Source organism: Mus musculus, chromosome 13, assembly GCF_000001635.26.
Source record: "Mus musculus strain C57BL/6J chromosome 13, GRCm38.p6 C57BL/6J".
NCBI classification, from domain to species: domain Eukaryota; kingdom Metazoa; phylum Chordata; class Mammalia; order Rodentia; family Muridae; genus Mus; species Mus musculus.
The window spans coordinates 69,798,114-69,823,028 of record NC_000079.6 but is presented as its reverse complement, the minus strand read 5'-3'; the positions used below and the strand labels follow the sequence as shown (position 1 = coordinate 69,823,028).

The 24,915-nt window shown below is 47.5% G+C and overlaps 1 protein-coding gene across 3 annotated transcripts; it reads right to left on the bottom strand.

The window, feature by feature from the left end:
* Positions 1–6,926: 6,926 nt before the first annotated feature.
* Med10 (mediator complex subunit 10) lies at positions 6,927–20,681 on the bottom strand. 3 transcript variants are annotated; one of them, NM_001378925.1, is made up of 5 exons: positions 20,436–20,659; positions 12,977–13,229; positions 11,339–11,422; positions 9,223–9,325; positions 6,927–7,438 (listed from the first exon to the last, which is right to left on the bottom strand). In NM_001378925.1, the coding sequence occupies exons 2-5, from the start codon at positions 13,183–13,185 to the stop codon at positions 7,340–7,342; spliced, it is 495 nt and encodes a 164-aa protein (NP_001365854.1). In that variant the 5' UTR covers positions 13,186–13,229; positions 20,436–20,659; the 3' UTR covers positions 6,927–7,339. The 3 variants fall into 3 exon arrangements, with proteins under 3 accessions (NP_001365854.1, XP_006517338.1, NP_613062.1); XM_006517275.3 differs by having other exon boundaries at positions 6,927–9,325; positions 20,436–20,681; NM_138596.2 differs by lacking the exon at positions 20,436–20,659 and having other exon boundaries at positions 6,935–7,438; positions 12,977–13,147.
* Positions 20,682–24,915: the final 4,234 nt, after the last annotated feature.

Genomic DNA, 24,915 nt, shown 5'->3' with positions numbered 1-24,915 from the left:
GTGTGTTGTACATGTGTGTGTGTGTGTGTGTGTGTGTGTGTGTGTGTGTGTGTGTGTTCGCACGCGCGTGCATGTGTGCACATGCGCGCACGCATGCTCACATGTGTATAGGTGCATGAGTGTGCAGGTTGATGTCCACGTATGTTGATTGTGTGGAGACTGAGGCTGGCATGGGGAGTCTTCTCTGACTGTTCTCTACCTCATTCACTGAGACATAAACTATCGTGCTAGGCAGCTTGCCCTGAAATCTCCCGTCAACCTTGTGAGACGGACCAGCCACAGCACAGACTAGGCATTCGGCATTCCAGTCCTCAGGCCTGTTGACCCCCACTGTGTTTCTCCTCAAGCCCCCGCATGAAGCTTTTCACTCCCCCAAACCTTCACAGACACTGCTCCTGAATCTGTCATAAACAGCCTTTGCCCAAGTCAGGTTGAGAGTACCATCCCCAAACACACCTCAGACCTGGACATGGCTCCCTGCAGAGGAGTCCTCCTGTCCTCACACAGTACGAAGCCACCTTAACTGCTGGTCAGGGAGGGAGGGAGGCATCAGGAAGTGAGATGATCGGGAAATCCCCAGGAATCAACTGCAGGAGCAAAAGGACCAATGCACAACTGGGGCAGAAGCAAGAGGACCAAGTGCTGAGGAGGCACCTGCACACAGAAGGGATGGAGAAGGGGCTCAGCTGAACCTGAGAAGACCAACAATGTGGCAGGGTTGGAGACCCCCACGGTGGTGGCCCCCCTAAGCTACTACTCTGCTGATGGCTGATCCTGAACCAGACAGTGCTGTAAACAAACACCAGAAATCAATATTCCATCAGTGGCCCCTTGTCTCCTCAGTCTGTGCTCACAAGGGCCTCTCGTGTTCAGTAGCAGCGGCTGCCATCCTTCCGGTCCTCATTACCATGGAGGATCTGTCATAAAAAACCAACAGGCACTACACCCCTGTGACCCCAGGTGTCTGCATCCAGACCACAGCCATGCCAGTCTGTCTCCTTCCTGCCTCACAGTTCATGCTGTGCTGAATTAGGAAAATAACACAGCAACCTGTGTACCAGCTTGTAGATGGCATCTCCTGGCATCTTGGGACCCACACAGCATCATCCTCACCTCACAGAGCCAATGCTGTGTCCAGCCTGTGGGTTGGTTGGGTGTGTGATGTGAAAAAAATTGTCCAACAATATCTCTGTGAAACAGGGCCAGCCTTCACTCAAGAGAAAGGTGAAGGAAGCAGAAAGGCCAATCAGGCATCTGTTGCCATTGATTGATGGATGCTAATGAGACACTAGAAAGGAGTGGGGTCAGCCTGCCCTCCTGCTATCCTGTGTGTGTGTTCTCCAGTGAAAGCAGCCCCAGGTGAATGCTGACTAAAGCCTGCAGCACCTCCATGCTCTGCACAGGCCACTCCCCTCAGCAAGCCGCCTCCCCTCAGCAAGTTGCCCCACTCAACAGACCTCACAACAGGACCACATCATTAATCCTTTCTCTGAGAACCAATGTGATGAGGTCTCAGGCACCTAGCCAAGCTGGGCAAGCTTTTACTGGTAACCCCCAGATCAAGACCGGAGTGTAATAAATAAGAGAGTTACAGTTTAGCAAAAGCTCAAAGACTCACCAGGAAATGCAGCTGGTGCTGTCAGTGTGTGGGGCTCCTAAGCCCAGGCGTGGCTGTGACTCTCAGGTGGGTGGGGCCTGTGGGGTTCCTTGCAGGTAGTGGAACATTTGAATTGAGCCTCCAGTTTCTACCATTACAGCTTGTGCCATCACACACTTTGTTCTCTTCAGTCTTGGTCTAGCTTCTTGTGACAGACTTCATACCCCTGGAGACATCAAGTAACAGAAACTCTGTCTTGCTTCTGGAGGCCAGCAGTGTACCCTCAACACTCAGTAGGCTGTGCTCTGTAAATGCACTAGCAGAGTCCTACCCTGGCTTGAGGGTGCTCATCTGTTTCACCTTCTCTTGATAGAAGCCATTAGGTTTGTGGCAGGCCCTGTCCTAGACTGACCTCATTTAACTTAATAATTGTGTCAAGCTACAGCTTCTAATGTTCATCGTGTTCTGAGGTTTTAGGTGGACTTGAGTTTGATGGAGATGTTGCTATTCAACTGAGTACAAAGGAAAATCCACCATCATCTGCAGCCTCCATTCCACAACCCTCCTAAAAGACTGGATAACTATACATGCATATACATACACACAGAGAGCAAGTAAGCATGCACTTATATGTTCGTGTACATACATATAAAGACATGCCAACAGAGCAAGCTCATGAATGCATACATGTTTATGTGTGTGCATTTGTCCACAGAAAGTAAGCATTTGAACATATGTTCATGGACATATACATACAAGATCATGACTACATGCACACATTTCTACGTGTTCATATATATGCACATATTCACATAAAAGTGAACATCCATGAACATAAGCACCACATGTGAATAACCTGAGCTTATTAACACATGCATGTGTTCATGTGTATATACACGTATGTACACGTACACATCATATATTCATGTATACATATATGTAAATGCCAACAGAGAAAGCTTATGAGCACTCCCATGCTCATGAAGGCATGCATATTCATGACTGTGTTGAAATCACTCACCTCGGTAGTACTTTCTCTAGCTGTGCTCTTTACAGACCACCTACTGAACCAGAACAGGACCTGGATGGAGCACAGGGCCAAAGTGGGGCTCTCTGAGGTCCCCTCTAACACATGCTCTACAGCTGGGAAGAATGCCAGCCTCCTCACAGGGAGTGGTGATCAGTGTCACTTGGGTGCTGTTCATTCTCCTCATGAATGTGTGCTAGAACATTCTGCCCACCACATGCTTGCAGCTCTGAGTAACCCCTGACCCTGGTAAGTTCAGGGCAGACAGCACTTAGAAGCCCCTGGAATGGAAGATGGCACTGGCTCCTATGTGATTACAGTTGCCACCCAGGATCCTCAAGCCTGAGGGAGGCAGGCAGTGCCCCATCTCCCATCATTACTATTTGGCCCCCTTCCTGGCCCTCCTCCCTCCTGCTACAGCACCCTCCTGTTAGGTGAGGGAGGTGGTCCTCTCACAACGTACCGAAACCTTGCCTGCAGTTCACCCTGAGGTGAACCGGACAAATACATACTGGTCTCTGGCTACCTCTGTGAGGGGAGAGAGAACCCTCAAAGAGCCTGAGGATTAAGTGGAATAACAGCCACCACCCAGCCCCACAGGTGTCACTGGCTCTGTCATCATGGAAAGGAGTTACTGACATACCTAAGGCCTCTGTGCAGTTGGTGGCGACACTCAGTCTCCTTGGGACATGATAGCCAGTGTCAGTTTCCCTGGTGGCACCACAGGAGTGAGCATCTGCCTCATAAGCCAGGAGCTGAGACTAGATCCAACCCCAACAGCAGCCCTAGCGTCAGTAGTGAGGACCAGCACCAGCCTCGTGGGCATCAAAGGACTCAAGTGAGATGGAGATGCTGGACCTAAACTGTGCCCACTCAAGGCAATGCCAAGCAGGTCAGCATGGAGACCCCACACCCACAGATTCACGATTAGAGGAGTTGGCATTTTCATTTCAACTCTGGAGGATACCTTGCTGTGCCTCCGTTGGCAGGGGTTGGGATGGGGGAACTCTTTATTTTGCTGATCTGGGAAACTCCAGCAGGCAGTAAGCAGGCAAGATTCCAGGGCACAGTGGAGACAACCTGGAGAAGTGAGTGGAGCATGGCATGGGAAACCCAGCTTTCCCAGCTAGCCACACAAACACGGACAGATCAGGCCACGTGGGCTTATGCCCTGTTACTTCCAGTCTCTGTTAAAATAAAAATACCCTTTCTATACACATGGACCAGACACTAATCCTGTGACGAAATCGCCGTTCCATTTAGTCTGTCCATGAGCTGAAATACACACACATGCAAGAACTCTGCCCTTGCAGAATGAGTTCTGCCTGTGTGGGGACAGAGCTATGCAGACAGCATGGCTTATGAAAATAGCTGCCAGTCAGCCCATGGATCCCACCAGCCCTTCCCACGTGCCGACATGTTTAAAATGGCATATGTGTGTGCATCTCATCTGTGTTTACCATGCATGTAACAAAAAGATATAACCCATTACCTATGTCTTTTGAAATTGTTCTCAAACCAATATGGCAGAGCTGCCTGTCGGGCCTAATCCGTGTTTATTATAAAAGAGACTTGACATTCATTCACACAGAAGGGGGGGGGGTACTATCCAAGGAGGGAGCTCAGCCCTTCACAGGCAGATATTTCCAAAGGTTCAGTGTGAGCATCTCGGTTTGGCTAGCATGGTGGCCAACGTGCGCCTGTGTGCCCCTCCCCAATGGGTTCCCCAGGTGCATTCTGCCCAGCTGGCCCAAACCAAGCTGGCTGCCCTTCACTGGTGGCCTCATTATCCCTATGCAGCCTGTCCCGCCCCCAGCAAATCAGCAATACTGAGGAGTTTTACTTGGTACTTGTGCAGCAAGACCATCTGCAAGGATTCCTGCTTTCTCAGGCTGTGGCTTTCACCACCTCCCACACTTTCTTTCCTCCTATGAAAGGCAAATCGAATGTTCTCTATACAGACTTGCCTTCAGTGTGCTCTCTGTCCTCGGCCATCCCTCTCAACCCCTGAGCTACCTGCTCTGGGTAGAACAGGACAGATACTGGCAAGAGCAGGCTGGCTCCTCAGATCCGGGAAAGAATACAGGTAAGGCAGCCCCAGAATGAGACTGGACACAAGCCACCAATGCCAGGCACTGCAGGGCCAGACAGGCCAGAAGGGCAATGTGGCAGACCGGGTGGTGGCCCCTCAGATGTATGTCCCCCTGACAATCAAGTACTTTTGCAGACATCATGTGAAACTCTGTGGACTGGATCATACTTTGTGTGCAATGACAGCATCCTTAGGGGACTCTGGGAAGGCCATGTGGTGAAGAGGGAGCTGTGCCATGAAGCTCAGGCACATCTGCAGCTGTGACCTACAGAAAAGACAAGAGGGGCTCCAGGGGGAGGAGGCCGTGCCACACCCTGATTAGGGAGGTCTGGCCTCCAAAGCAGTGGCAGGATCAGTGTGATCCGCACCAGGCTCATGTCACGGTAACCCCAGAATACTCAGGGCAGGAAGCGAAAACTTCCTCACTTTTCCCTCCTAGGAGCCTTAATTTTGAGCTACCCTTTGACATCAGATGAGACAGCACAAAAAAAAAAAAAAAAAACCCAAATCTATCACAATTTGATCTTTTCTAATCTGTTCATTTACTTTCACTATCTCCTCAACAAAGTGTGTTTTTGGATGTGCCTGACCACACACCTGCACAGGTCATTTCCTTCTGTGGTTGTCACTGCCACACCAACAGGACTGTCACCCACAGCTCTGGAGATTGCAAGTTTTTAAATCTGGGTGCCACTAAAGCTCTACTTCTGGAGTCTTTAAGGGGAAATTCTCTCCTTTTTTAGCTTCTAGAGGGTCCACGCCAAGCTTCCTTAGCTTACGGCTGCTTCTTCAAGCCCAGCAGCACAGCATCTTTATCCATCCCTTCATTTATCTCAGCTCTCTCTCCCTCTTGTACAGACCACTGTGGCTGCACTGGGCACCTCTGGAAATCTAGGGAAATCCTTACTGTGTGCCAGGCAAGGCAGCCTTTTTACAGCTGAGAAAAATGAGGACACAGACATCCTTATGACCCCAGGGCACAGCTAAATAAACTACTAGATAATATGATAGTCCCCACTGTCATTAAGGAAACCTGCCGGCAGGGAATGGGGAACTACCATGACAGTACAGTTGGAGAAGGGAGCTGAGAATGAAGACACTGCTCCACGGTGTTTTGAGGCCTGCCTAGGCACTGTGACTGTCAGGCTAGCCGGCCTACAGTCTGGGGTGAGCTAATGCTAGCGTCTTTACACTGGGGCCTGGTGTGAGGGCAGAGGTAATAAAGTGTGTGCAGGCACCTGAGGAAGTCATGTGGAAAGGAAAAGGAAGTTGGTCAAAACAAAGCTAGGATGAACTTAGGAGGATGTATAGATTACAGAGTGAACCTGGGACCTTGGCCCAAGATGGAACCGTGAGATGAGCCTGTCCAGACAAAGCCAGTGACCACCAACCTGGGAAAGCCAGTATTTGAGAACTCCTACACCTCGGCTTGCAGGGGATCAAAAGTGGCCTCCCAACAGTCGGCAGATGACCACCAGGGAGAAGCTGACACACGGAATACAAAACCCCTAGCTAGTGTTCCCTAACACATGCATGTTGACTACATGATGATACCCCTGGTGTCACTCTGTTTGGACGCGTATGTGTTTTCTGATCACCACACTCCACCACATAAAGCACTGTTGATAGAAATCAGTGTCCTTTCTCTCTCCCTATCCGTGTCCTCTGTGGGATTATCAAGACTCCAGCCCTTATAACTGTGAGAAAATAGACCATAGCTTTCAAATCCCTCGTCTATGGTGCTTTGCTACCTATCCCTCCCCCTAAGCAGATCCAGAATCATTAGAAGGAAACAAATTAGCCAGCAGGCTCCCAGCCGCCCATCTTAAACGGGAAACCAAACTCGTGTGCTCTGCCTGCTGCTCTCCCAGCCCAAAGACCCACTGAAATGAAGCAGAGTGGCCCATCTTCACACACACTAGGTGAGCAGCAGACTCCCATGGTCCATTCTCACACACACGAGATGAGAAGTGCAGCTCTGCAGCAGGTTCCAATACTGAGGAGTCTGTGTACTTAGTACAAACCTTTAAGAAAGGCCGTGGGAGAGGGAGTTCTCGGCTCTACTTAGCTCTTCTACCCATACACCTGAAGAAAACATTGTTTAATGAATATTGTAACATCTAAGGAAATTAATAGTTGACTGCTCTACATGAACAAGATATGCTGTTCTACATTCTAAGATTGTTACATTTTAAGAATTACATGAAATGAGCAATGTAAAACTTTGGACTTTATTATGTCTAGTTGAAACCCATGAAAACAGTTATGTTCTTATACACAACATCTGAAAATGTAACTATAAAACCGAGTTTTCTCTTATGGATAGTGTAACAGAACAGCATACATAAAAAGGAAATGTCAAGTAGGAGCCCCATCACATTTCACATTTCAGCACGGTTGTCTTCCTGCCTGTTCCCCTGGAGAAAGAAGGGGTCACCGAGGGTCTAAGAGCTGCAGGGACAGCTGAGGCACAGCTCTGCTCCCCCAGCCCGAGTCCCACAAGATCAAAATGATGGAAACAGGAGGTAGGGGCCAGGCCAGTTCATGTGGCTGGAAGGCAGCAGTGGCAGGCACAGCTTCTCACTGGCTCAGTCTGGTTATTACAAGGGTATGGGATCTTCACTTAGGACGGTGGGTGATCTTCCCCCCGAATGCTCCGATACTTGGCCATGTCTTCTGGAAACACTTTAGAAAGTTCCTGAATCAGTAGGCTTTTAAATTTCTAAAAACAAAAATAGCTGTGTCAAAAAAAATCCAAGTTATACACAACACACCCCATCCAAGGAACCCAGAATCCAACCGAGACAGCCACCCAAAGGGATGGAACCAGGTCACTTATCTTCCACAAGTTAACACCCAGAGTCAACTACTCAATGTCTCCAATTAACTTGTTAAAGGGACGTCACCTCTCTGAAAGGGGACTGTATCTTTAAAACAATTCCTTCCTTTTGGCTTAAGAAGGAAACACCCGACTGAGCACCTCCAACCAGGTGCTCCCACTGCAGTGGAGAGGCCGTCTGCAGGCAGCACACACCCCAGAATCTTAGCGCTCACTGAAGCAATTACTCACCGGAATTACACAGGTCACAAGTGCAAACATCTCCCAAGTTTTCTCTAGCCCTGGAGAGGCATTATCCACTTTTCCAGCCACCTATCCCTCACAGTGGTTTTATCCAGTCAAAAAAAGTCTCTACTCTCAGGGTCACAGAGCCAGTGTCACAAAGACACATGCAATCCCACTGCAACAACTGAAAAACTTTAACTGGTGCCCAATGGGGGCATGCAGGCCTCAGAAGTGTGCCTTGAGACTGTCACGGGTCTCAGGTGAGAAATGGCAGCAAGAGCGGCAAGTGCTCAGGGAAAATTAACCACATGAGCACCATCAATGGGTAATGCACTCCAGCACGGCCCAAGGCAATGAGTCTGAGATACAGGTAGGACCGAAGCCCCAGGGGCCAGTCACAATCCAAAGGGTATTTCTGCTGGACATCCAGGAATTCCTCAGTCCAAGCTGACAGGGGAAATGATGCAGGGGCTCAGGGTTATCCTGACCAACCCCACTCTGCAGCACATGATCTGACAGAGCCCCTTGCTCACTCCAGCTGCAGGCTCTCTGGGCTGCCTGCACACAGCAGACACACCCAGCACGTGTAGGCCAGGCTGGCATCAGGCAAGTGGCGAGCAGCACAGGTAGAGCAAGCAATGCTGGAGTGAGGCTGGCAGGGCAGTGGACAGTGGGTGGAGAGAAAGTTACGGACACCCCAACCAGCACCCTGCACAAGGAACTCTTGTTGAGGAAGGCCAGGCTGAGCTGTCACAGGAAGCAAAGCTGGCTGAGCTGAGGAGGAGGCTCACTGTGCAAAAGGAACATGAATTCCAGGCCGAGGAGAACAACCCAAAACAGGGCCTGGTGGCTAACGGGGAGCCAGGAAACAAGGGCACACAGTGCTGTCCCTGTAACCACACACAGAGCACCCATCTGAAAAGCAAGCACCGTCAGTGACCTCAGTGAGAAAACTGTAGTCCATGTCAAGACACAGCTCCCTAGAGCAGCCAAGTTCTCTGTGTGCCGTGTCACAGTGTAAAGAACGCTGAGGAGGAGCCCAGGGCTCAGACGTGAGAGACTAGAACATACACCATCCAGAGCCCTCCAACTGCAGCACCTTTAGCACCAGAAAGGCCTCCAGTCAGGGTCTACACAGAATCACAACAGGCACACTGATGTCAGCTGTCACCCAAGGGAAGTCAGACAGGAAAGCCACAGTGAAACCACGGCTGGCGGGGACATTGCCAGATAAACTCAGCCTCTCCTCACTGTCACACTGTCAGTTTGTGTTGTTTTCCACAGGACTATGGCTCAGTGACATTCAATGTAACTATTATACATGCTAGAAAGCCCACAGTGTAGCAGTACTCAGCAGTCCACAGAGTGGGTGCTAAGCCTGTCCGCAGGCTTGCTAGGAGCTCCCTTGTCCGTGTGCAGACATCACTTCCTGTCTGCCTCACCTTCATTGTGTCGATCTTGCCCTTGACTTGCTCGTTTTTAGCTAGAGCCCTCTCCAGGCATTCTTTGGTGTAGAGCTGGGGATTCCGACCTTGATCAATGTATCTGAAAAGAAGAACATCACAGTAAACACACGGCTGACTCTCCTAACCTCAGTTTTCTGGAAACTAGGACAAAAAATAAAAATCCAGCAGATATGCCCTCACAGGACCTGGTCCAGGAGCCGGGTGTGCTTACACGCTTGAGTTTCTCCAAGCTTCTCTCTAGTTTCTTCCAGCAGCTCATGACAAGCCACACCCACTCACATCTGTGCAGCACTCACACTGAAACGCAGTGCATGAGAAGGGTGCAGCACAAATCTATGATGCTACCTTTTGGATTCTCCACATGGTGATAACGAAGCTGGTACTGTTCAATGCAGTGCAAGGGCGCACATCTGTGACAGGCACAGCCGGGATGCACCGTGTACTCCAGGCCAGCCTGACTACTTGGGACATGCTGGGTGGACAAGTCAGAAGGGAGGAGCATCGGAGCCCTATGAGGACACCAGTGTCCACTGGTGGGAGAGGGTGTTCTCAGTACACTGCATTATTAGTGTTTCTCTCCAGTTAGTCCATAGGATAAAACTATCTCTTGACAGTCAATACTTTTACCAAAATGCCATATCTTCATGTCATAAAGCCCACTGCCCACAATATCCAGATTTTTCAAGAATAGACTTCTTGGATATCTCTGTATACTGAGTAAATCTGTCACATTTGCTATATTAATTGGTCATTATAGAGAAAGGACACCACCACACCAAGTTCAATTAAAAAAGTAACAAGCTGGGCAGTGGTGGCACACGCCTTTAATCCCAGCACTTGGGAGGCAGAGGCAGGCAGATTTCTGAGTTCGAGGCCAGCCTGGTCTACAGAGTGAGTTCCAGGACAGCCAGGACTACTCAGAGAAACCCTGTCTTGAAAAACCATAAAAGAATAACATAAATCACTTCAGGTTAATATCCATTCAACTAGACTGTATGACAAATAGCAAAAATACCAATTTGTAGGAATCCCATTTCATTTTGATATTTCTGTAATAATGTAATGAAAGCAGCATCTGATTACTTTTAAGTAAGTGCAATCCAAGCAACAACAGAGCACGAAAAGCTTATCATTCATGTGTGTTAAGTTAACGGGTGGCTCCTCAACACAAGGGAGGCTGTGGTGTTTAAGGCTCAAAAGTTGACTGTGACCTCTGTGGCTGCACAGAGCAAAACACTGGGCTGAATTGCTAAGAGCTTACATTACCCTGGCTCTGGAAAGTCCACGTGCTCTCCAAGTGTGCAAGAGCAAGGTTGTGGGAACATGGAAATTTCTCCCATGATACGATCAAGGCCTGTTTGGGAACAAGCTAAAGGCACCAGCTCCTTGGATTTTGCAGAACACTTTCCTCTGAGCTTCTGCTGTGACAGACTCTGGTAGAAAGATGCCTCCCCACAGCCACCTGGACTGAGATCTTCCTCCAACACAAGACGGACCACCTTCCAGGCTCAGCTTACCACGGGAAGCTTCTCAAAGATCAGACTACAATATTTTTCCACGTTTGTGTGTGTCTATATCTATATTTATATCTATAGATAGATAGATAGATAGATAGATAGATAGATAGATAGATAGATAGATAGATAGGCAGGCAGACAGACAGACAGACAATACACTTCACACACACCTCTTGTTGCTTTTCAAGACGGTTTCTCTGTCTAGCCTGGGCTGTCCTGGAACTCTCTATAGGCCAAACTTATCTCCAAGTCAGAGATCCATCTGCCTCTGCCTCCCAAGTGCTGAGATCAAAGGCTTATGCCATCACACCCAGGTATAGCTCTTAAGAATTATGAGGTTTTCCTGTGGCCTGAAGGCCTTTCTCCACTGAACTCGGAAGCATGTTTTTATATTTTCATGTGACACTATTCTCAACAACACAACACTGGAGAGAGAGTTATCCTTTTTTAACCCCATTAGCCTACTACAACCCTAGAAGACTGGTGGTCCTGCCTGTGGCACCTGGGCCTCGCCTCCCTCCCTCTCACTGGCACTCACAGCTAACCAAGAATCAGAGAGACCCAGTGATACTTACTCAAAAACTTCCAGAGGCACCGTGATATCGTGCAGCTGCTGTCTGCATTTATCTATGTCCTGTAAGCCCGTAACAATAAAGTTTCTGGGAAAAAGGCAGAGTGGGGTACGTGGTTAGTTCAGAGGACAGCACAGCACACCCCTACACGGCACTGGCCACTGTGCTTCAATTCCTGAGGGTTAAAACGGCCAAGGTCAAGGACACCGGGGCAGATAACTGAGGTGGCAGCTGGGTATGAGATAGCCACGGGAACTGGATAAGAGAACAAGGCCAGTCACAGCAGGCTCTGGTCTAGGCAATGCGCCAGCTTGTTCCCATCCCACAAAGCCCTCCTTGAGGGGCAAGACCACAACTCTATACCTTAGTAAACATCCCAAGTGAGACACAATCCTGTACCCAGCTTTAAGAGACTGAACTGTGGGTAGAGATGGTTTCTTGGGCAGTCTCTCATTCCAGAAAAGGGTCTCCCCTGGGTGGGAACACAGAGAGGCGGCTTCCAGGTCCAGACACTAGAGGCAGGACTGGCCGTGTCTCAGCTAGGGCTATGCTGGCTTCCTTCTCCCAGATGAACCTGACTACCTGTCTGCTCTGCCTGTACCTTCATGTTACCTTCCTAACCCAGGAGCACCAGCACCAAGGCAGCTCAGTGGCTGGGATCAGAGGGAAGTCGGGAGACTGGCGCTAGCTACCTTAACAGGCTTCTTCCTCCCTAATGCTGCACACACCTGAACCCTTAATTGCCACGGGATTCTGGGGACACCTTTGGACTTACAAAATATGTTCAGATGCTTAATTTTTCCCTTCTAAACTCAGAAAGGAGGTGAAGAGAGAGCAGAGCTTTCTGGAGTGCATGTCACTGAATGGAGTTTCAGGGTAGACAGCGTGGAGAAGTGGGCTCCAGTTTAAGTGCAGTACCCACAGTCAGCAAGGAAAAAGCCCATCCCTAGTGGGTTGAACCTCGGCTCCCTCCAGAACCACTCCAGATCCCTGGAAAGTGTCCCATATATAAGCGGTGAGGCCTTCTCCTGAACACTGTGTTGTTTCCCTGTAGGCCATTCCAAGGCCTACACAAGATACTGTCAAGAAATCAACCCTCTGTGGTGGCCTTCTTCCACAGCGAGGCCTATGCAGCAGGTGGCTCAGGGCCCCCCTGAGGTGTGAAGTCAACCTCCCCAGTGCGGTGGGGTGGGGTGGAGTGTCCGTGGTGCCTACCTCCCCTTACGGCATCAGGGTAGTCCCAGACTGTCCTGTAGGGTCAGAGTGGTGCCAGCCTCCCCTGTGGGGTCAGGAGGGATCCTCCTCCCCTATGGGGTCAGGGTGGAACCGGCCTTCCACGTCCGGCCAGGATGGACCTAGAGCTACCTCTATCCCAGCGGGGTCATGACTGAGCCTCCTCTCCTGTGCGGTCAGATCCTCCTTCCCAGTGGAGTCAGGGTGGAACCGGCCTCCAGTGGGGTCAGGATGGAGCCCGTCCGCCCCGGTCAGGACGGAACTCGCCTCCCCTGTGAGGTCCGGTCAGGATAGAACCGGCCTCCCCTCGGGGACCCGGGATGAACGTTAGAGCCCCAGTGGGGTCCCCAAGGCCGGCGGGCAGGGGCTTCGCACAGACGCGCCGAGCCCTGCCGGGCCGTCACTCACAGCTTCTGGCTCAGCCCCGCCTGGCTGCTGGGCTGGAAGTCGCTGACGATGATGCCGAGCTGCCGAATGTTCTCCACGAACTTCTCCAGGTGCTCCTCCAGATGGTCAAACTTCTCCGCCATCGCCGGCTCCGCCCGCCTCTTAGCCTCAGCTCCGAGCGACTCCGGGTCCACAGTGCTCGCCCGCTTCCGGCTTCCGGAAGCCCACATCCGTTTCCTCGGGGGCGGGGCCTCCTGGGGGCGGGGCCCGGGCGCTATGGGCGGGGCAAGAGACGGGGTAAGCCTTTGAAGGGAAAACCCGCTTGGAAGCTTCTGAACTGTGTGTGTGGGAAATGTTAACCTGGAAAACACAGCAAAGGCATGTGTAAAGGGGCAAAAATGAAAACTCTTAGCTGGTACCTAGCTTTTCTCAGTAAAGAAAAAACAAGTCTCATCAGGGAAGTAAAGAAAGCTAGATTGAAGGACAAGAATTTAGATACAGTGGACCTTGTATGTTCATAATCTGGAAAGCTTGCGAGATGTAAGCAATTTTCTTTAAAAGATAATTATCTGGGCCCAGTGAAATGGTTCAGTGGGTGAAGACGCTTGCTGCTAACCCCGACAACCTGAGTTTGGTCTCCAGAATCCTACATGGCAGGAGGAGAGAACAGAATTCTATAAGCTGCCCTCTGACCTCCAGACAGGTACTGTGTCACAGGTATGCCCACACACGGCATACACAGACACACAATACATAATAAGAAAATGTATTTAAGTGGGAAAGTCAAAATAGAGCCATGCTTTTTAAAACTGGCCAGGAGACAACAATCACTTTCAAAAAGAAAAGAAAGAAGGAAAGAGAGAAGGAAAAAAGGGAGGGAGGGAGGGAGGGAGGAAGGAAAGAAGGAAATACCTAAGCCCTAGGTACTTTTCAACTCACTTTTTAAATTAATCAAACATTAAAGAACAAATTATTTCAAACTTCTGCAGACACTTTTAAGTGCTAGAAAAGGAACATTTCACAATTCAATTAAAAGGGGTGGTGAATTTGATATGAAAACCAGTCCTGAAGGACAAAAAGAAGAAATATAAGTAAGTCTTTCAACCTTCATGAAAGGAGAGACAAGGGGACAAGTGAGAGAGACAAATAGGGAGAATGGGGATGCCAAGGGATGTATACAGGTTCTCTGTGTTAGACTAACAGAACTTAGAGAGAGAGAGAGAGAGAGAGAGAGAGAGAGAGAGAGCGCACACGTAATATGAATTTATTAGAATAACTTATAGGCTGCCGTCCAGCTATTCCAATGGTGGATGGCAGTGAACAGAGAGTCCAAGAATCCAGTAGTTGCTCAGTTCAGTCCGTGACACTGGATGTCTCAGCTGGTCTTTGCTGGTCTTCAGTATACACTGGAATCCCAAAGAATCAGACTTTAATGTCAGTGAAGGAATGGATGTGCTAGCAAGGCAAGGGCAAGCAGGCAAAGAACAAAAGCTTCCTTCTTCCATGTCCTTATATAGGCTTCCAGCAGAAGGTGTGGCCCAGATTAAAGTTGCACCTCCCCACCTCACTATCCAGATCAAAGGTGTATGTCTTTTTATCTTAAAGGTTCAGAGCAGAAATGGATCCACCCACTTCAAACCAAGCAAAAACGTCCCTAACAGACACACCCTCTATTTCTGGATTCCTGTTCATTCCATATGTAGTCAAGTTGACCACCAAGACTAGCCATCCCAGCTCTCCAAATGCCCAGAACTGATATGTTGAATGCATGTATATTTAGTTTTATATATGTGGTGTTAGAGTGTCTGACAGGGTGTGTCAGGGGTGATATAGCAATGGCTGATTCATGGTGGAAAAACTGAGAATCCAGTTGCTGTTCATTCCGCGGAGCTGCATGTTTCTGCGCCCCCAATCTGTTGCTGGACTCCTGGGAGATTCCTGGAGAGCTATCAGGGTATGGTCTTCATTGGGATCTGAAGGTCATTGGATTTAGTATGGGCTCCGGCAACAGGAGAGATGAACTTGCCAGAGAGAGTGAAGGCAAGCAGGCAAAATTTTTCTTCCATGTCTTATAAGCTGTTAGTAGGTGTGACCCAGTGTATTAGTTAGAGTTCTCTAGAGTCACAGAACTTATGGATAGTCTCTATATAGTAAAGGAATTTATTGATGAGTTACAGTCTGCAGTCCAACTCCCAACAATGGTCAGTAGCAGCTGTGAATGGAAGTCCAAGGATCTAGCAGTTACTCAGTCCCACGCGGCAAGCACGCAAGGGAGCAAGAGTGAGACTCCCTTCTTCCAATGTCCTTATATTGTCTCCAGCAGAAGATGTAGCCCAGATTAAAGGTGTGTTCCACCACACCTTTAATCCCAGATGACCTTGAACTCGGAGATTTAATCTTCTGGAATCCATAGCCACTATGCCTCAAGATCTCCATACCAAGATCCAGATCAGAAACTTCTATCTCCCAGCCTTCGGATAAGGGTCACTGGTGAGCCTTCCAATTCTGGATTGTAGTTCATTCCAAATATAGTCAAGTTGACAACCAGGAATAGCCACTACACCCAGATTTAGGGTGCTTTCAAAATCTGATTAGTATCTCTGGGTATGGTAACATACACCCATGATCCCAGTGTGTGGGAGGCAGAGGAAGTCAGATCTCTGTGAGTTTGAGACCAAGCAAGATCATGGAGAGTTTCAGAACATCCAGGACTACACAGTGAAACCTTATCTCACAAAGGAAGAGAGAGGGTAAGACAGATAATCTCTAAGTGGGTGCCCAGCATCTTCGGTTTTAGTTTACTTCAAAGGCAGTCCAATTGACAACCAAGATTAGCCATCCCAAGTTCAGTCCTTGTCAACTTCACACATAATATCAACTCCTTATGTCATGCTTAATTTACAAAGGAAAACAATAACAAGGTCATAATTCCACCTGACATGTTGTAACTAGCCTAAGAACAGCTGCAAACACATATGTTTTATAACGTGGTACACTGTCCCTTGAAGCATGATGACTCAACTTACATGTGACAATATACATTTACAGCACTTGACTACTGATATCTTTAATCAATGTGATATTACATCATATGATAATGAAATCGAGGGAAATGCAAATATTAGCTTAATATATGTGTATGTGAAAGATCCTGGCAGAATGCAAAAGGACACAGAAGCCCTGAAATTGGCAAGATAGACGTCAGTGTTAGCAGAACTAGCTTCACTGATTTAGAAAAATAGAGGTGCACAATGCTCTGGCCACTCCTTGAACCTGTGTGTCTGCCAATGTTCTGACCAGGTGTGTGCCCATTGCTGCACCTTCATTAGACTCTTTCCTTGTACCCCTCCCATACCCATTTCTTGAGAATAGACATTGTTTAGATCTGGAAATCCCCTATTCCCCACTTCTCCTTTCCCCCCTGAGGGCCTATAAAAACTGGGACCTCTTTTCCCTCGAGGTCGACTCCTTTACCCCTGCGTGGGATATGAGTCGTCCCCAGAGCTCTGGCTTTCCCCGAATAAAGCCTCATGTGGTTTGCAACAAGCTTGGTCTGTTGTGAGTTCTTGGGTGTCCGCTATTATCCTGAGGCCTGAGCGAGGGGCTCCTCTCGGAGTCTTTCATATGCATGCCCAAACATGTTCTTAACAAAACAGGACAAAAACACTCATGTCAGTTATTATCCTCATTTCTGCAACTGGTGTGTGCCCTTAGGCTGATATTTATAGCTGTCTTCCTCTTCTCCCATTGTGTATTTCCTCCACCTTCAATAGGCTCCTCAGCAGGTCTTGATTCTGTCCCTGGAGAAGTGACCCATACTTTCATCTCTGAGAGGTCTGGGTCATTGCCATCCTGCCTGGAGGGTTTTGCTATGGTTTCCCATTGCCTTTAAGCATCTGACATGGTAACACCAAGAGATGTGCTAAAGGATCTCCTGTCCCCAAGACATAAACTTCCTCACCTCCATTGTGGAGAAACAGTCTAGTTCCCCCACCCCTTGGTAAGCTGGATAAATCACCCCTCCTAATACTCTTTCTTAGCCTGTTGGCTTAAGGACATTGTAATGAATATTTCTGGTTGTCAACTTGATTGCATCTGGAATGAACTACAGTCCAGAAATGGAGGGCACACCTATGATCCGGATCCTGAGGCATAGTGGCTGTGAAAAGCTTAGGCTCTGGCAAGTAGCACACAACTGTAATCCCAGGAGACAGAAGCAAGCGGAATTCTGAGTTCAAGGTCAGCATGGGACAGAGCAAGTTCAAATCAATGCATGGTGGTACACACCTTTAATCTCGATATTCTGCTGGAGGCCTACATAAGGACACCGGAAGAAGGAAGACTCACTCTTCTTTGCCTGTTTGCACTTTCTTGCAGCACATCTGTTGGAAGCTACTTCTTCAGGATTCCAGCTTCTACAGAAAATCAGCTTATACAACTAGCCTCTTGAGACTGAGAAACTGCTAGGTTTATGGACTTCCCATTCCTAGCTGCCCATTGTTGGGCTAGTTGGACGGCAGATTGTAAGTCATTACTATAGATTCCTTTAACATATAGAGAGACATTCCATAAGTTCTGTGACTCCAGAGAACCCTGATTAAGGTATCAGAAGCCCACTGTGACCATAGGGGAAGATTGAGCTTCCAGTTCAGTGGAATGTTTCTCCTTGCAGGAGCACTCCCCACTGTGGATTCAAAACTTCTAGGCCAGCAGAACTTTAAGTCATGGGAAGAGATAGCAAACTTCTTCCTAGTGGGTCACTAGGGGTGATAATTGCATGAAACCATTCCCATTTCCACCACCTAGATTCCAGGATCTGTAAATCCTGGCCATGGGAGAAACCATACTATATAAATATGTGCTGATTAAAAGCATCATATTACTGCCTTCTGGAGAACTCTATCCCAGCCCTCCAGGATGCTCCTACCTACTCAGCATGGTAACTATCTTCAAAGGACCAATATATCTATCAGAGGAGCTGCTTCAGTGTGATAGGGAACATGATAAGACAAATGGATTCTATGGTGTAAAGTGAATTCCTTTACCAGTAGCAATACTGTGTAGAGTACCATGATAGTAGATTATAAAAGTCCACCTATGCTAGTTTTGACAGAAGCATCCTGTGTAGGAAAGGCAAGTCTGTAACCTAAATCAGTATCTCTCCATTATGGACAAAGCATTGTCTTTTCCATGGAAAAAGTGGTCCAGTGTAGTCAATCTGATACCAAGTTGCTAGCTGTCTTAGTCAGGGTTTGTATTCCTGCACAAACATCATGACCAAGAAGCAAGTTGGGGAGGAAAGGGTTCATTCAGCTTACACTTCCATACTGCTGTTCATCACCAAAGGAAGTCAGGACTGGAACTCAAGCAGGTCAGAAAGCAGGAGCTGTTGCAGAAGCCATGGAGGGATGTTCTTTACTGGCTTGCTTCCCCTGGCACGCTCAGCCTGTTCTCTTATAGAACCCAAGACTACCAGCCCAGGGATGGTCCCACCCACAAGGGGCCCTTCCCCCTTGATCACTAATTGAGAAAATGCCCCACAGATGGATCTCATGGAGGCACTTCCCCAACTGAAGCTCCTTTCTCTGTGATAATTCCAGCTTGTGTCAAGTTGACACACAAAACCAGCCAGTACACTGGTTGATCACCCTAGTTAATGGTTTCATATCTGGGGCTCAGGGTTGGTCTCTGCTGTTGGCATATCTGGCACTCAGAAGCATCTGTAGCCAGGACAGCCTTGGTGAGTCAAAGTCCATGTTTTCAAACCCATATGATCCATATCTCTCCTACCCTGGCCACTTTGTTCATGGGGTTACTGGGCAATGACAAGGATAGCTGGGGAAAGCTCCACAGAATGGGCCATCTTTTCTACTTCATTATTGAACTCCTCAGCTGAAATCACCTTTTAGTGAATATTTGCATGGGATACAAAGTATGTTCAAATCTTTATCCATTTGGAGAGATCTATCCACATACTTCTTCCCCAGATGTCTTTCTCATCTATTTTTCAATCATGTTCTTTCCAAGGACCAGGCTATACAGCCAACAGTCTATATATAAACTATATCCATTGTCTATAGCCTCTGAGTCAGTAAAGGACTGCACATCTGGCCATTTCTCCTTACAAACACACTGTTAGATCATTTGTGCTCCCCAAGGTTCTGTCCACCATGAAGATTTCAATTCACTCATTGTCTTTCAAGGTTACCCCAGAAAGAGGCAATTTTGCAGATGTCCACTTCTGGTTGGTACCTGTACATAGTGCAGAACCATCAATAAACCAAGTTCTACTCTTTCTTCCCCAGCCAACTGATTACAAGGCATACAATGTAAGGCTTCAGGTACATGCTCTGGACCAGAAGGAACTGGAGAAACCATAAGCATTTGGACAACTTCTTTGTGTGACTTGCTTGTGCCCTCAGGATCATGTGTATAGCACTTCAATTTGATAAATGCACTAGGTCTGTGTATGCCCAACTTTAAGGCTTGGTGACTCAGATAATGCCCAGCTCATGATGGGCAGCTCAGATCACATGGCAATTTTATAGGCTACTGGCAAGTATTCAGTTTCCAGCAAAACCAAGCAGCCTGAGAGCTGTCTCTCAAAGGAAGAATAGTTGTCTGTAGATGATAGTAGAACCTTGCTCCAAAATCCCAAGTAAGTCCTCTGTGTTTCACTACAGGGGCCTGCCAAAAGCTCCAAACAGCATCCCTATCTGCCACTGATACCTCAAGTACCACTGGGTCTTCTGGATCATATGGTCCAAATGATAGAGCAGCCTGCACAGCAGCCTGGACCTGTTGAAGAGCCTTCTCCTGTTCCAGGCCCCATACAAACCTACCAACTTTCTAAATCCCTTGGAATTTGTACTGGAGTAACACACTCAAGAAGGGATGTTCTATCCGCAGAGTTCAAATAAGCATTGTGTGTCGTTCTCAGTCCAGGTGCAGTCACTTATCTTTCATGTCAGAGGAATTATCTGCATGCCTGACAACAGTGGACTCCTAGAAATTTCCCTGAGGTAGAAGACCCTTTAATTTTGGTGCCTTTATTTCCCATCTTCTGGTGTGTATATCCCTTACCAACAAGTCTACAGTGGTTGTTACCTCTTGCCCACTCGGTCCAATCAGCAAGTCATCAATACAGGGGATCAAGGTGATATTTTGTGGAAGAGACAGCTGGTTCTGTCCCCTTTGAGCTAAGTTATGACACAGGGATGGGGGAAGTGAATACACCCTTGAGATAAATAGAAAAGATGTACTGCTGGCCTTGCTGGATGAAGGTAAATCTCTAGATACCAAGAGGGGTGGAGGAGAATATCCTTAGTATGCAATATATCCTCATGACAATTTTAAATAACGATTACATTTTTTAAAAAAGAAAGTAGTTGAGAAAATGATCTATGCATAAATTGCTCTGTAGCAAACCTCTCCTCGACTTGGTGGTTTATAACCTCAGGTTTTGGTGTTCATCACACACCTGGGCTTTGTGTGTCACTCACTGCAAGCTCTGCTGCATGTTCATGGCCCAGCTGGTGTCACTGCGGGTCACAGGAATTGCTTTCAAGATGGTTCATTCCAGCGTTGCCACATTAGTAGACACCAAGATGAACCTTGGACTGAAGACTGTAGCTCCCCTGAAGGAGGTATCCCTGTTGGATTTGGGTCACTCTAACCTCATGGTTTTGGATGCCAGACCATTCTGTTCCAGAGCAGCCAGTAGACGCAGCCCTGCCCACCTATTATGACCTCATTGTAGAAGTTCCACTGTAGCCAGGAGACAGTCAGAATCCCAGGAAGGGAACATCAACTCAACCGCTCAACGGAATGAATACAAAATCACTTTATTGAGAGAGCAGGGGCTGGGGGAGTCTTCTGAAGTAATTTGTTTTTTAAATACAGCCTGTCATTCACCCCATGTATCCCTCAGGAGCCATCAGCCCGAATAAAACCTTTCTTCTGTATGTTACTTTGGGCCATGGTGTTTTACCACAGTGAATAGAAAAGTAACTAAGACAAGGCTGTAAAGGTAAATGAAATTAAGGCTGGAAAATACAGTAAGTTAAAGGGCATGTTGGGAGAATGGTGCACATGAGAAGCAGTTGCCCTTGCTGACCACAACGCTGGCTGTCAGCTTGCTCAGTGCCTCGGAAGTTCCCAGGATGTGCCACTGGGACATTTCCTCACTTTGAACTCCCTGGGTTTGGCATCTGAGGGCTATGTGTTCTTTTTCCCTTCGCTCCTGTGATGGCTATTCCTCTGTCAGCACTCTCAGCCTTTACTGCTGTCATTTAAAACATTTTTATTATTCATTCAAAGTTATTTTAAGAACAAGCCTCAGTTTAATTAGAGAAAGAAAGAGAAAGAAGAAGAAAGAAGGAAGGAAGGACAGAAAGAAGGAAAGAAGGATGGAAGAAGAAAAGAAAGAAGGAAGGAAGGAAGGGAGGGAGGGAGGGAGGAAGGAAGGAAGGAAGGAAGGAAGGAAGGAAGGAAGGAAGGAAGGAAGGAAGGAAGGAAGGAAGGAAGGAAGGAAAACAATTCTCCTACCAAGAGAGTGAAGCAGCTGGTTTCTGCTTTTCATTGTGGATTTTTGGCACATTAGCATTCCAGCAAAAGAGGAAAAATGTAACACTGTCATGGTTGTGATGATGATGGTGATGGTAATGGTGGTAGTGATGATAGTGATGATAGTGGTGGCGACAAAATCATACTGTCGACAACCTGACATTTTTAGCATATTCTACAGATTTTTCTCATTTACTTTTTATAGCCCTAAGATGCAGCAATTATAATAGGAATTTCTCCTGTGCAAATCTAAGCCATTTTTCTTTAAGCACAGAACCTGAAGGTCAAATAATTTAGCTGATGATACAGGACATTTTTAACCCATGTGCCACACTGCTACACAAGTACACATTTGTGTATATGAGAATGTTATGTACCAGGTTATTCATGGAGTCTGCATGAGAGTTATTGACTTATGGCATGAGTAGAAATAATATCATATTTATGCACTGTCAGACTCCTCTTTTATTTCTTTTACATGTAGTATTTGTAGCTCTACACAGTACTCACATGAGAAAGACTTAAAGAGAAAACAGGGAGATTAGGACAGCTGGCTGAGAGGCCTGTGCACCAATCAGCAAAGTGTACAACTGACCTATCAAGTTGAAAAAAAAATTGTCATAATTTCAAAAGAGACAATAGAATACATTACAGGAATAGGGATATGGTGAAAAATTGTAAACACATAGGACAAACTTTCCTAGACTTTCTAGAAGTTTTTACCCTACAAGGACCCTGTCTTAGTCAGGGTTTATTCTATTCCTGCATAAACATCATGACCAAGAGAGGAAAGAGTTGTGGAGGAAAGAGTTTATTCAGCTTACACTTTCGTGTCGCTGTTCATCACCAAAGGAAGTCAGGACAGGAACTCACACAGAGCAGGAACTTGGAGGCAGGAGCTGATGCAGAGGACATGGAGGGGTGCTGCTTACTGGCTTGCTTCCCCTGGCTTGCTCAGTTTGCTTTCTTATAGAACCCAGGACTACCAGCCCAGGGATGGCACCACCCACAATGGGCTGTCCCACCCTTGGTCACTAATCGAGAAAATGCCTTACAGCTGGATCTCATGGAGGTATTTCCTCAAGGGAGGCTCCTTTCTCTGTGGTAATTCAAGCTTGTGTCAAGTTGACACACAAAGTCAGCCAGTATAAGCCCTAAGCATAACACTTAAGTCCTTATACTTCCTAGCCCTTTGCAAAAATAAACACCACTCAATCTGCATTCTGAGTTTGCCTTAAACAGTCAGAAGAGAAATGAGCTGTGCTGGAGTGTATGCTCTTCTTATCAGGATGACCCAGAAAGCAAAGCCTTAGTGTGCAGAAAGTTTGAGCAGCTGAAGTCCGCACCTGCCGTGCTGTGTTTTGTTTTGTTTCATTTTGTTTTGTTCTCAGGAAACTAAGTATAAATATATAGCCATGGAAGGGAAAAGCTCAGAGGGGCCATAATGAATTCTGCCCAATTCTGAAAAGAGACATGATTATTTTAGTGTACAGGAGAGAAGCCCGCCTTCTTAACCTCCCAGGAAGTGCTGCGGTTGAGTTGATCCAGGCCCCGAGGAAGCACATTTTAAATGAGTTTCCACATACAGCAACTCTGAGAAAATAATAAATATGAGAGAAAGAATAAAGAGGAGGCAAAAGAAGATGGAAACATTATCAGGCCACTGTGCTGTGACCCGAGAGAAGGAGCTCGAGGAGGGAGGGGACCAGAAGTCTGAAGAGTAAGAATACTGGCATCCCTCAAACCCAAGAGTCCCTGAAGCAGAATCCCAGGGCTCCCAGAAAGGATAGACACTGCCCCCTCATCTCAAAGATATGGGAACCGAGAAGGAGAAAAAAGCCCAGCTGACTTTGTAGAACACTGGAGCGCTTGGGGGCATGAAAAGTACGTTATCAGGCATGCCATACTAAAACAAGCAGTAACATGGATGAAGATGGTTATTGTAAGCTGGGGACTGATAAATGAGGTCAGACACATGGCCTTCTGGTCACTAAATTTGCCCTAAGTTACAAACTCAACATCTGTGGCTATTATTTATTCTTAAGGCAGAGTCTCACGTAGCCCAGTCTGCCCTTGAACTCACAGCGCAGCTGAGGATAATGTGGGACTTCTGATCCACCTGCCTCTACTTCCTGAGTGCAAGGATTACGGGTATACACAACCGTGCTTGGTTTATACAGTGGTGGGGCTCGAACCCAGCACTTTGTGCAGCCCATCTTGGACATTCATGATTCCAGCTGGAATATTGCTGACTCAATATCTGTCTAGACATATCCCTGAGAGTGCTCCAAGGATGGAGACTAATACTGTTTTCTTCCTCGGGCTGGCTCAATCATGATGATGCTCCGAGAATGGGTGGACACATGACAGAAGAAATTGAACCCTGAGGATTGCCTACCTGAGAGCCAATACTTGAGCCTCCGAGATACGCTTCTGAGATGTAGCTTAGATATCCCATCCAAACAAAGGTGCTCTGTCCCTTTTCACACCGATCCTCCCTGAGGGACAACTGCTCTTCCATCATTGATGAAAGAGTTTCTGTACCACTTTAGACCAACACAAAACCAGCAAAGGTGACTCATTCACCCAGGCCTTTGGCAGGAGACACCCTGGGATCATGCTCACTCGATGCTACTTTTAAAGTGTGTGTCCTTGAGACGTGGTAGCATACAACTCACTCTGCAAGCCCTGTCAGACTCAGCAGTTCATCTTGACTCCTGTAGATTAGAGCCTGGCAGGAAGCCTTATCCACAGTCTTCTGGAAGAGAGGAGAGCCTGGGACACTCCCTGTAGTCAGAGCTGGATGATGAGAAGGTGAGCAGATAAAGCGCCAAGAAATCCTATAGCTAGCACAGGGTGACCCAGAGCTGCAGAGCGCCAGACAGGCTGGGTCAGGATGAAGTGGCACAGATGTAGAATTTTTAAGTAAAATCTCGCATCCTAAGGCAAAGGACAAGAACTTAGAGAGGAGGGGGCAGGAGATGTCTACCAGAGTTCCTATTTTCTGATCATTGATATTTCATAGGAAAGATGTCTAAGGGGTGGCTCCCTCTTCAGAGCAGAGCAACCACGGCTGCTGTAAAGAATTTGTTGTTACACATGAGACCTTCACTAGTAACCCTGGAAATATGACAGAACCAAGCAAGGAGGCTTGTGACAAGGCGTTATCACAGATGCACTTAGCTCTCAGTGTGATGGGCCATATGCCCATTCTTTACTGCCCACTATACGGAGGCTGGAAGCTGGTCTGGTCTTACATTCCCCAGCCTAGCAGACAGTATGCTCTGTGCATTTGTTGATTGTGTGTATACCTTGCTCATTTCTGGAGACTTGGAACAGCAATGTCCAGAAGGCAAAAAGAGCAACACCACAAAATCTAGGGGTGCTGCCCAAGG

Coding starts and splice junctions, on each gene's coding strand:
- Med10 (XM_006517275.3), bottom strand. CDS start 13,185: ATGTGGGCTTCCGGAAGCCGGAAGCGGGCGAGCACTGTGGACCCGGAG. Junction 11,423..12,976: donor GCGGGGCTGAGCCAGAAGCT/GTGAGTGACGGC, acceptor CCTTTTTCCCAG/AAACTTTATTGTTACGGGCT. Junction 9,326..11,338: donor GTGCCTCTGGAAGTTTTTGA/GTAAGTATCACT, acceptor TCTTCTTTTCAG/ATACATTGATCAAGGTCGGA.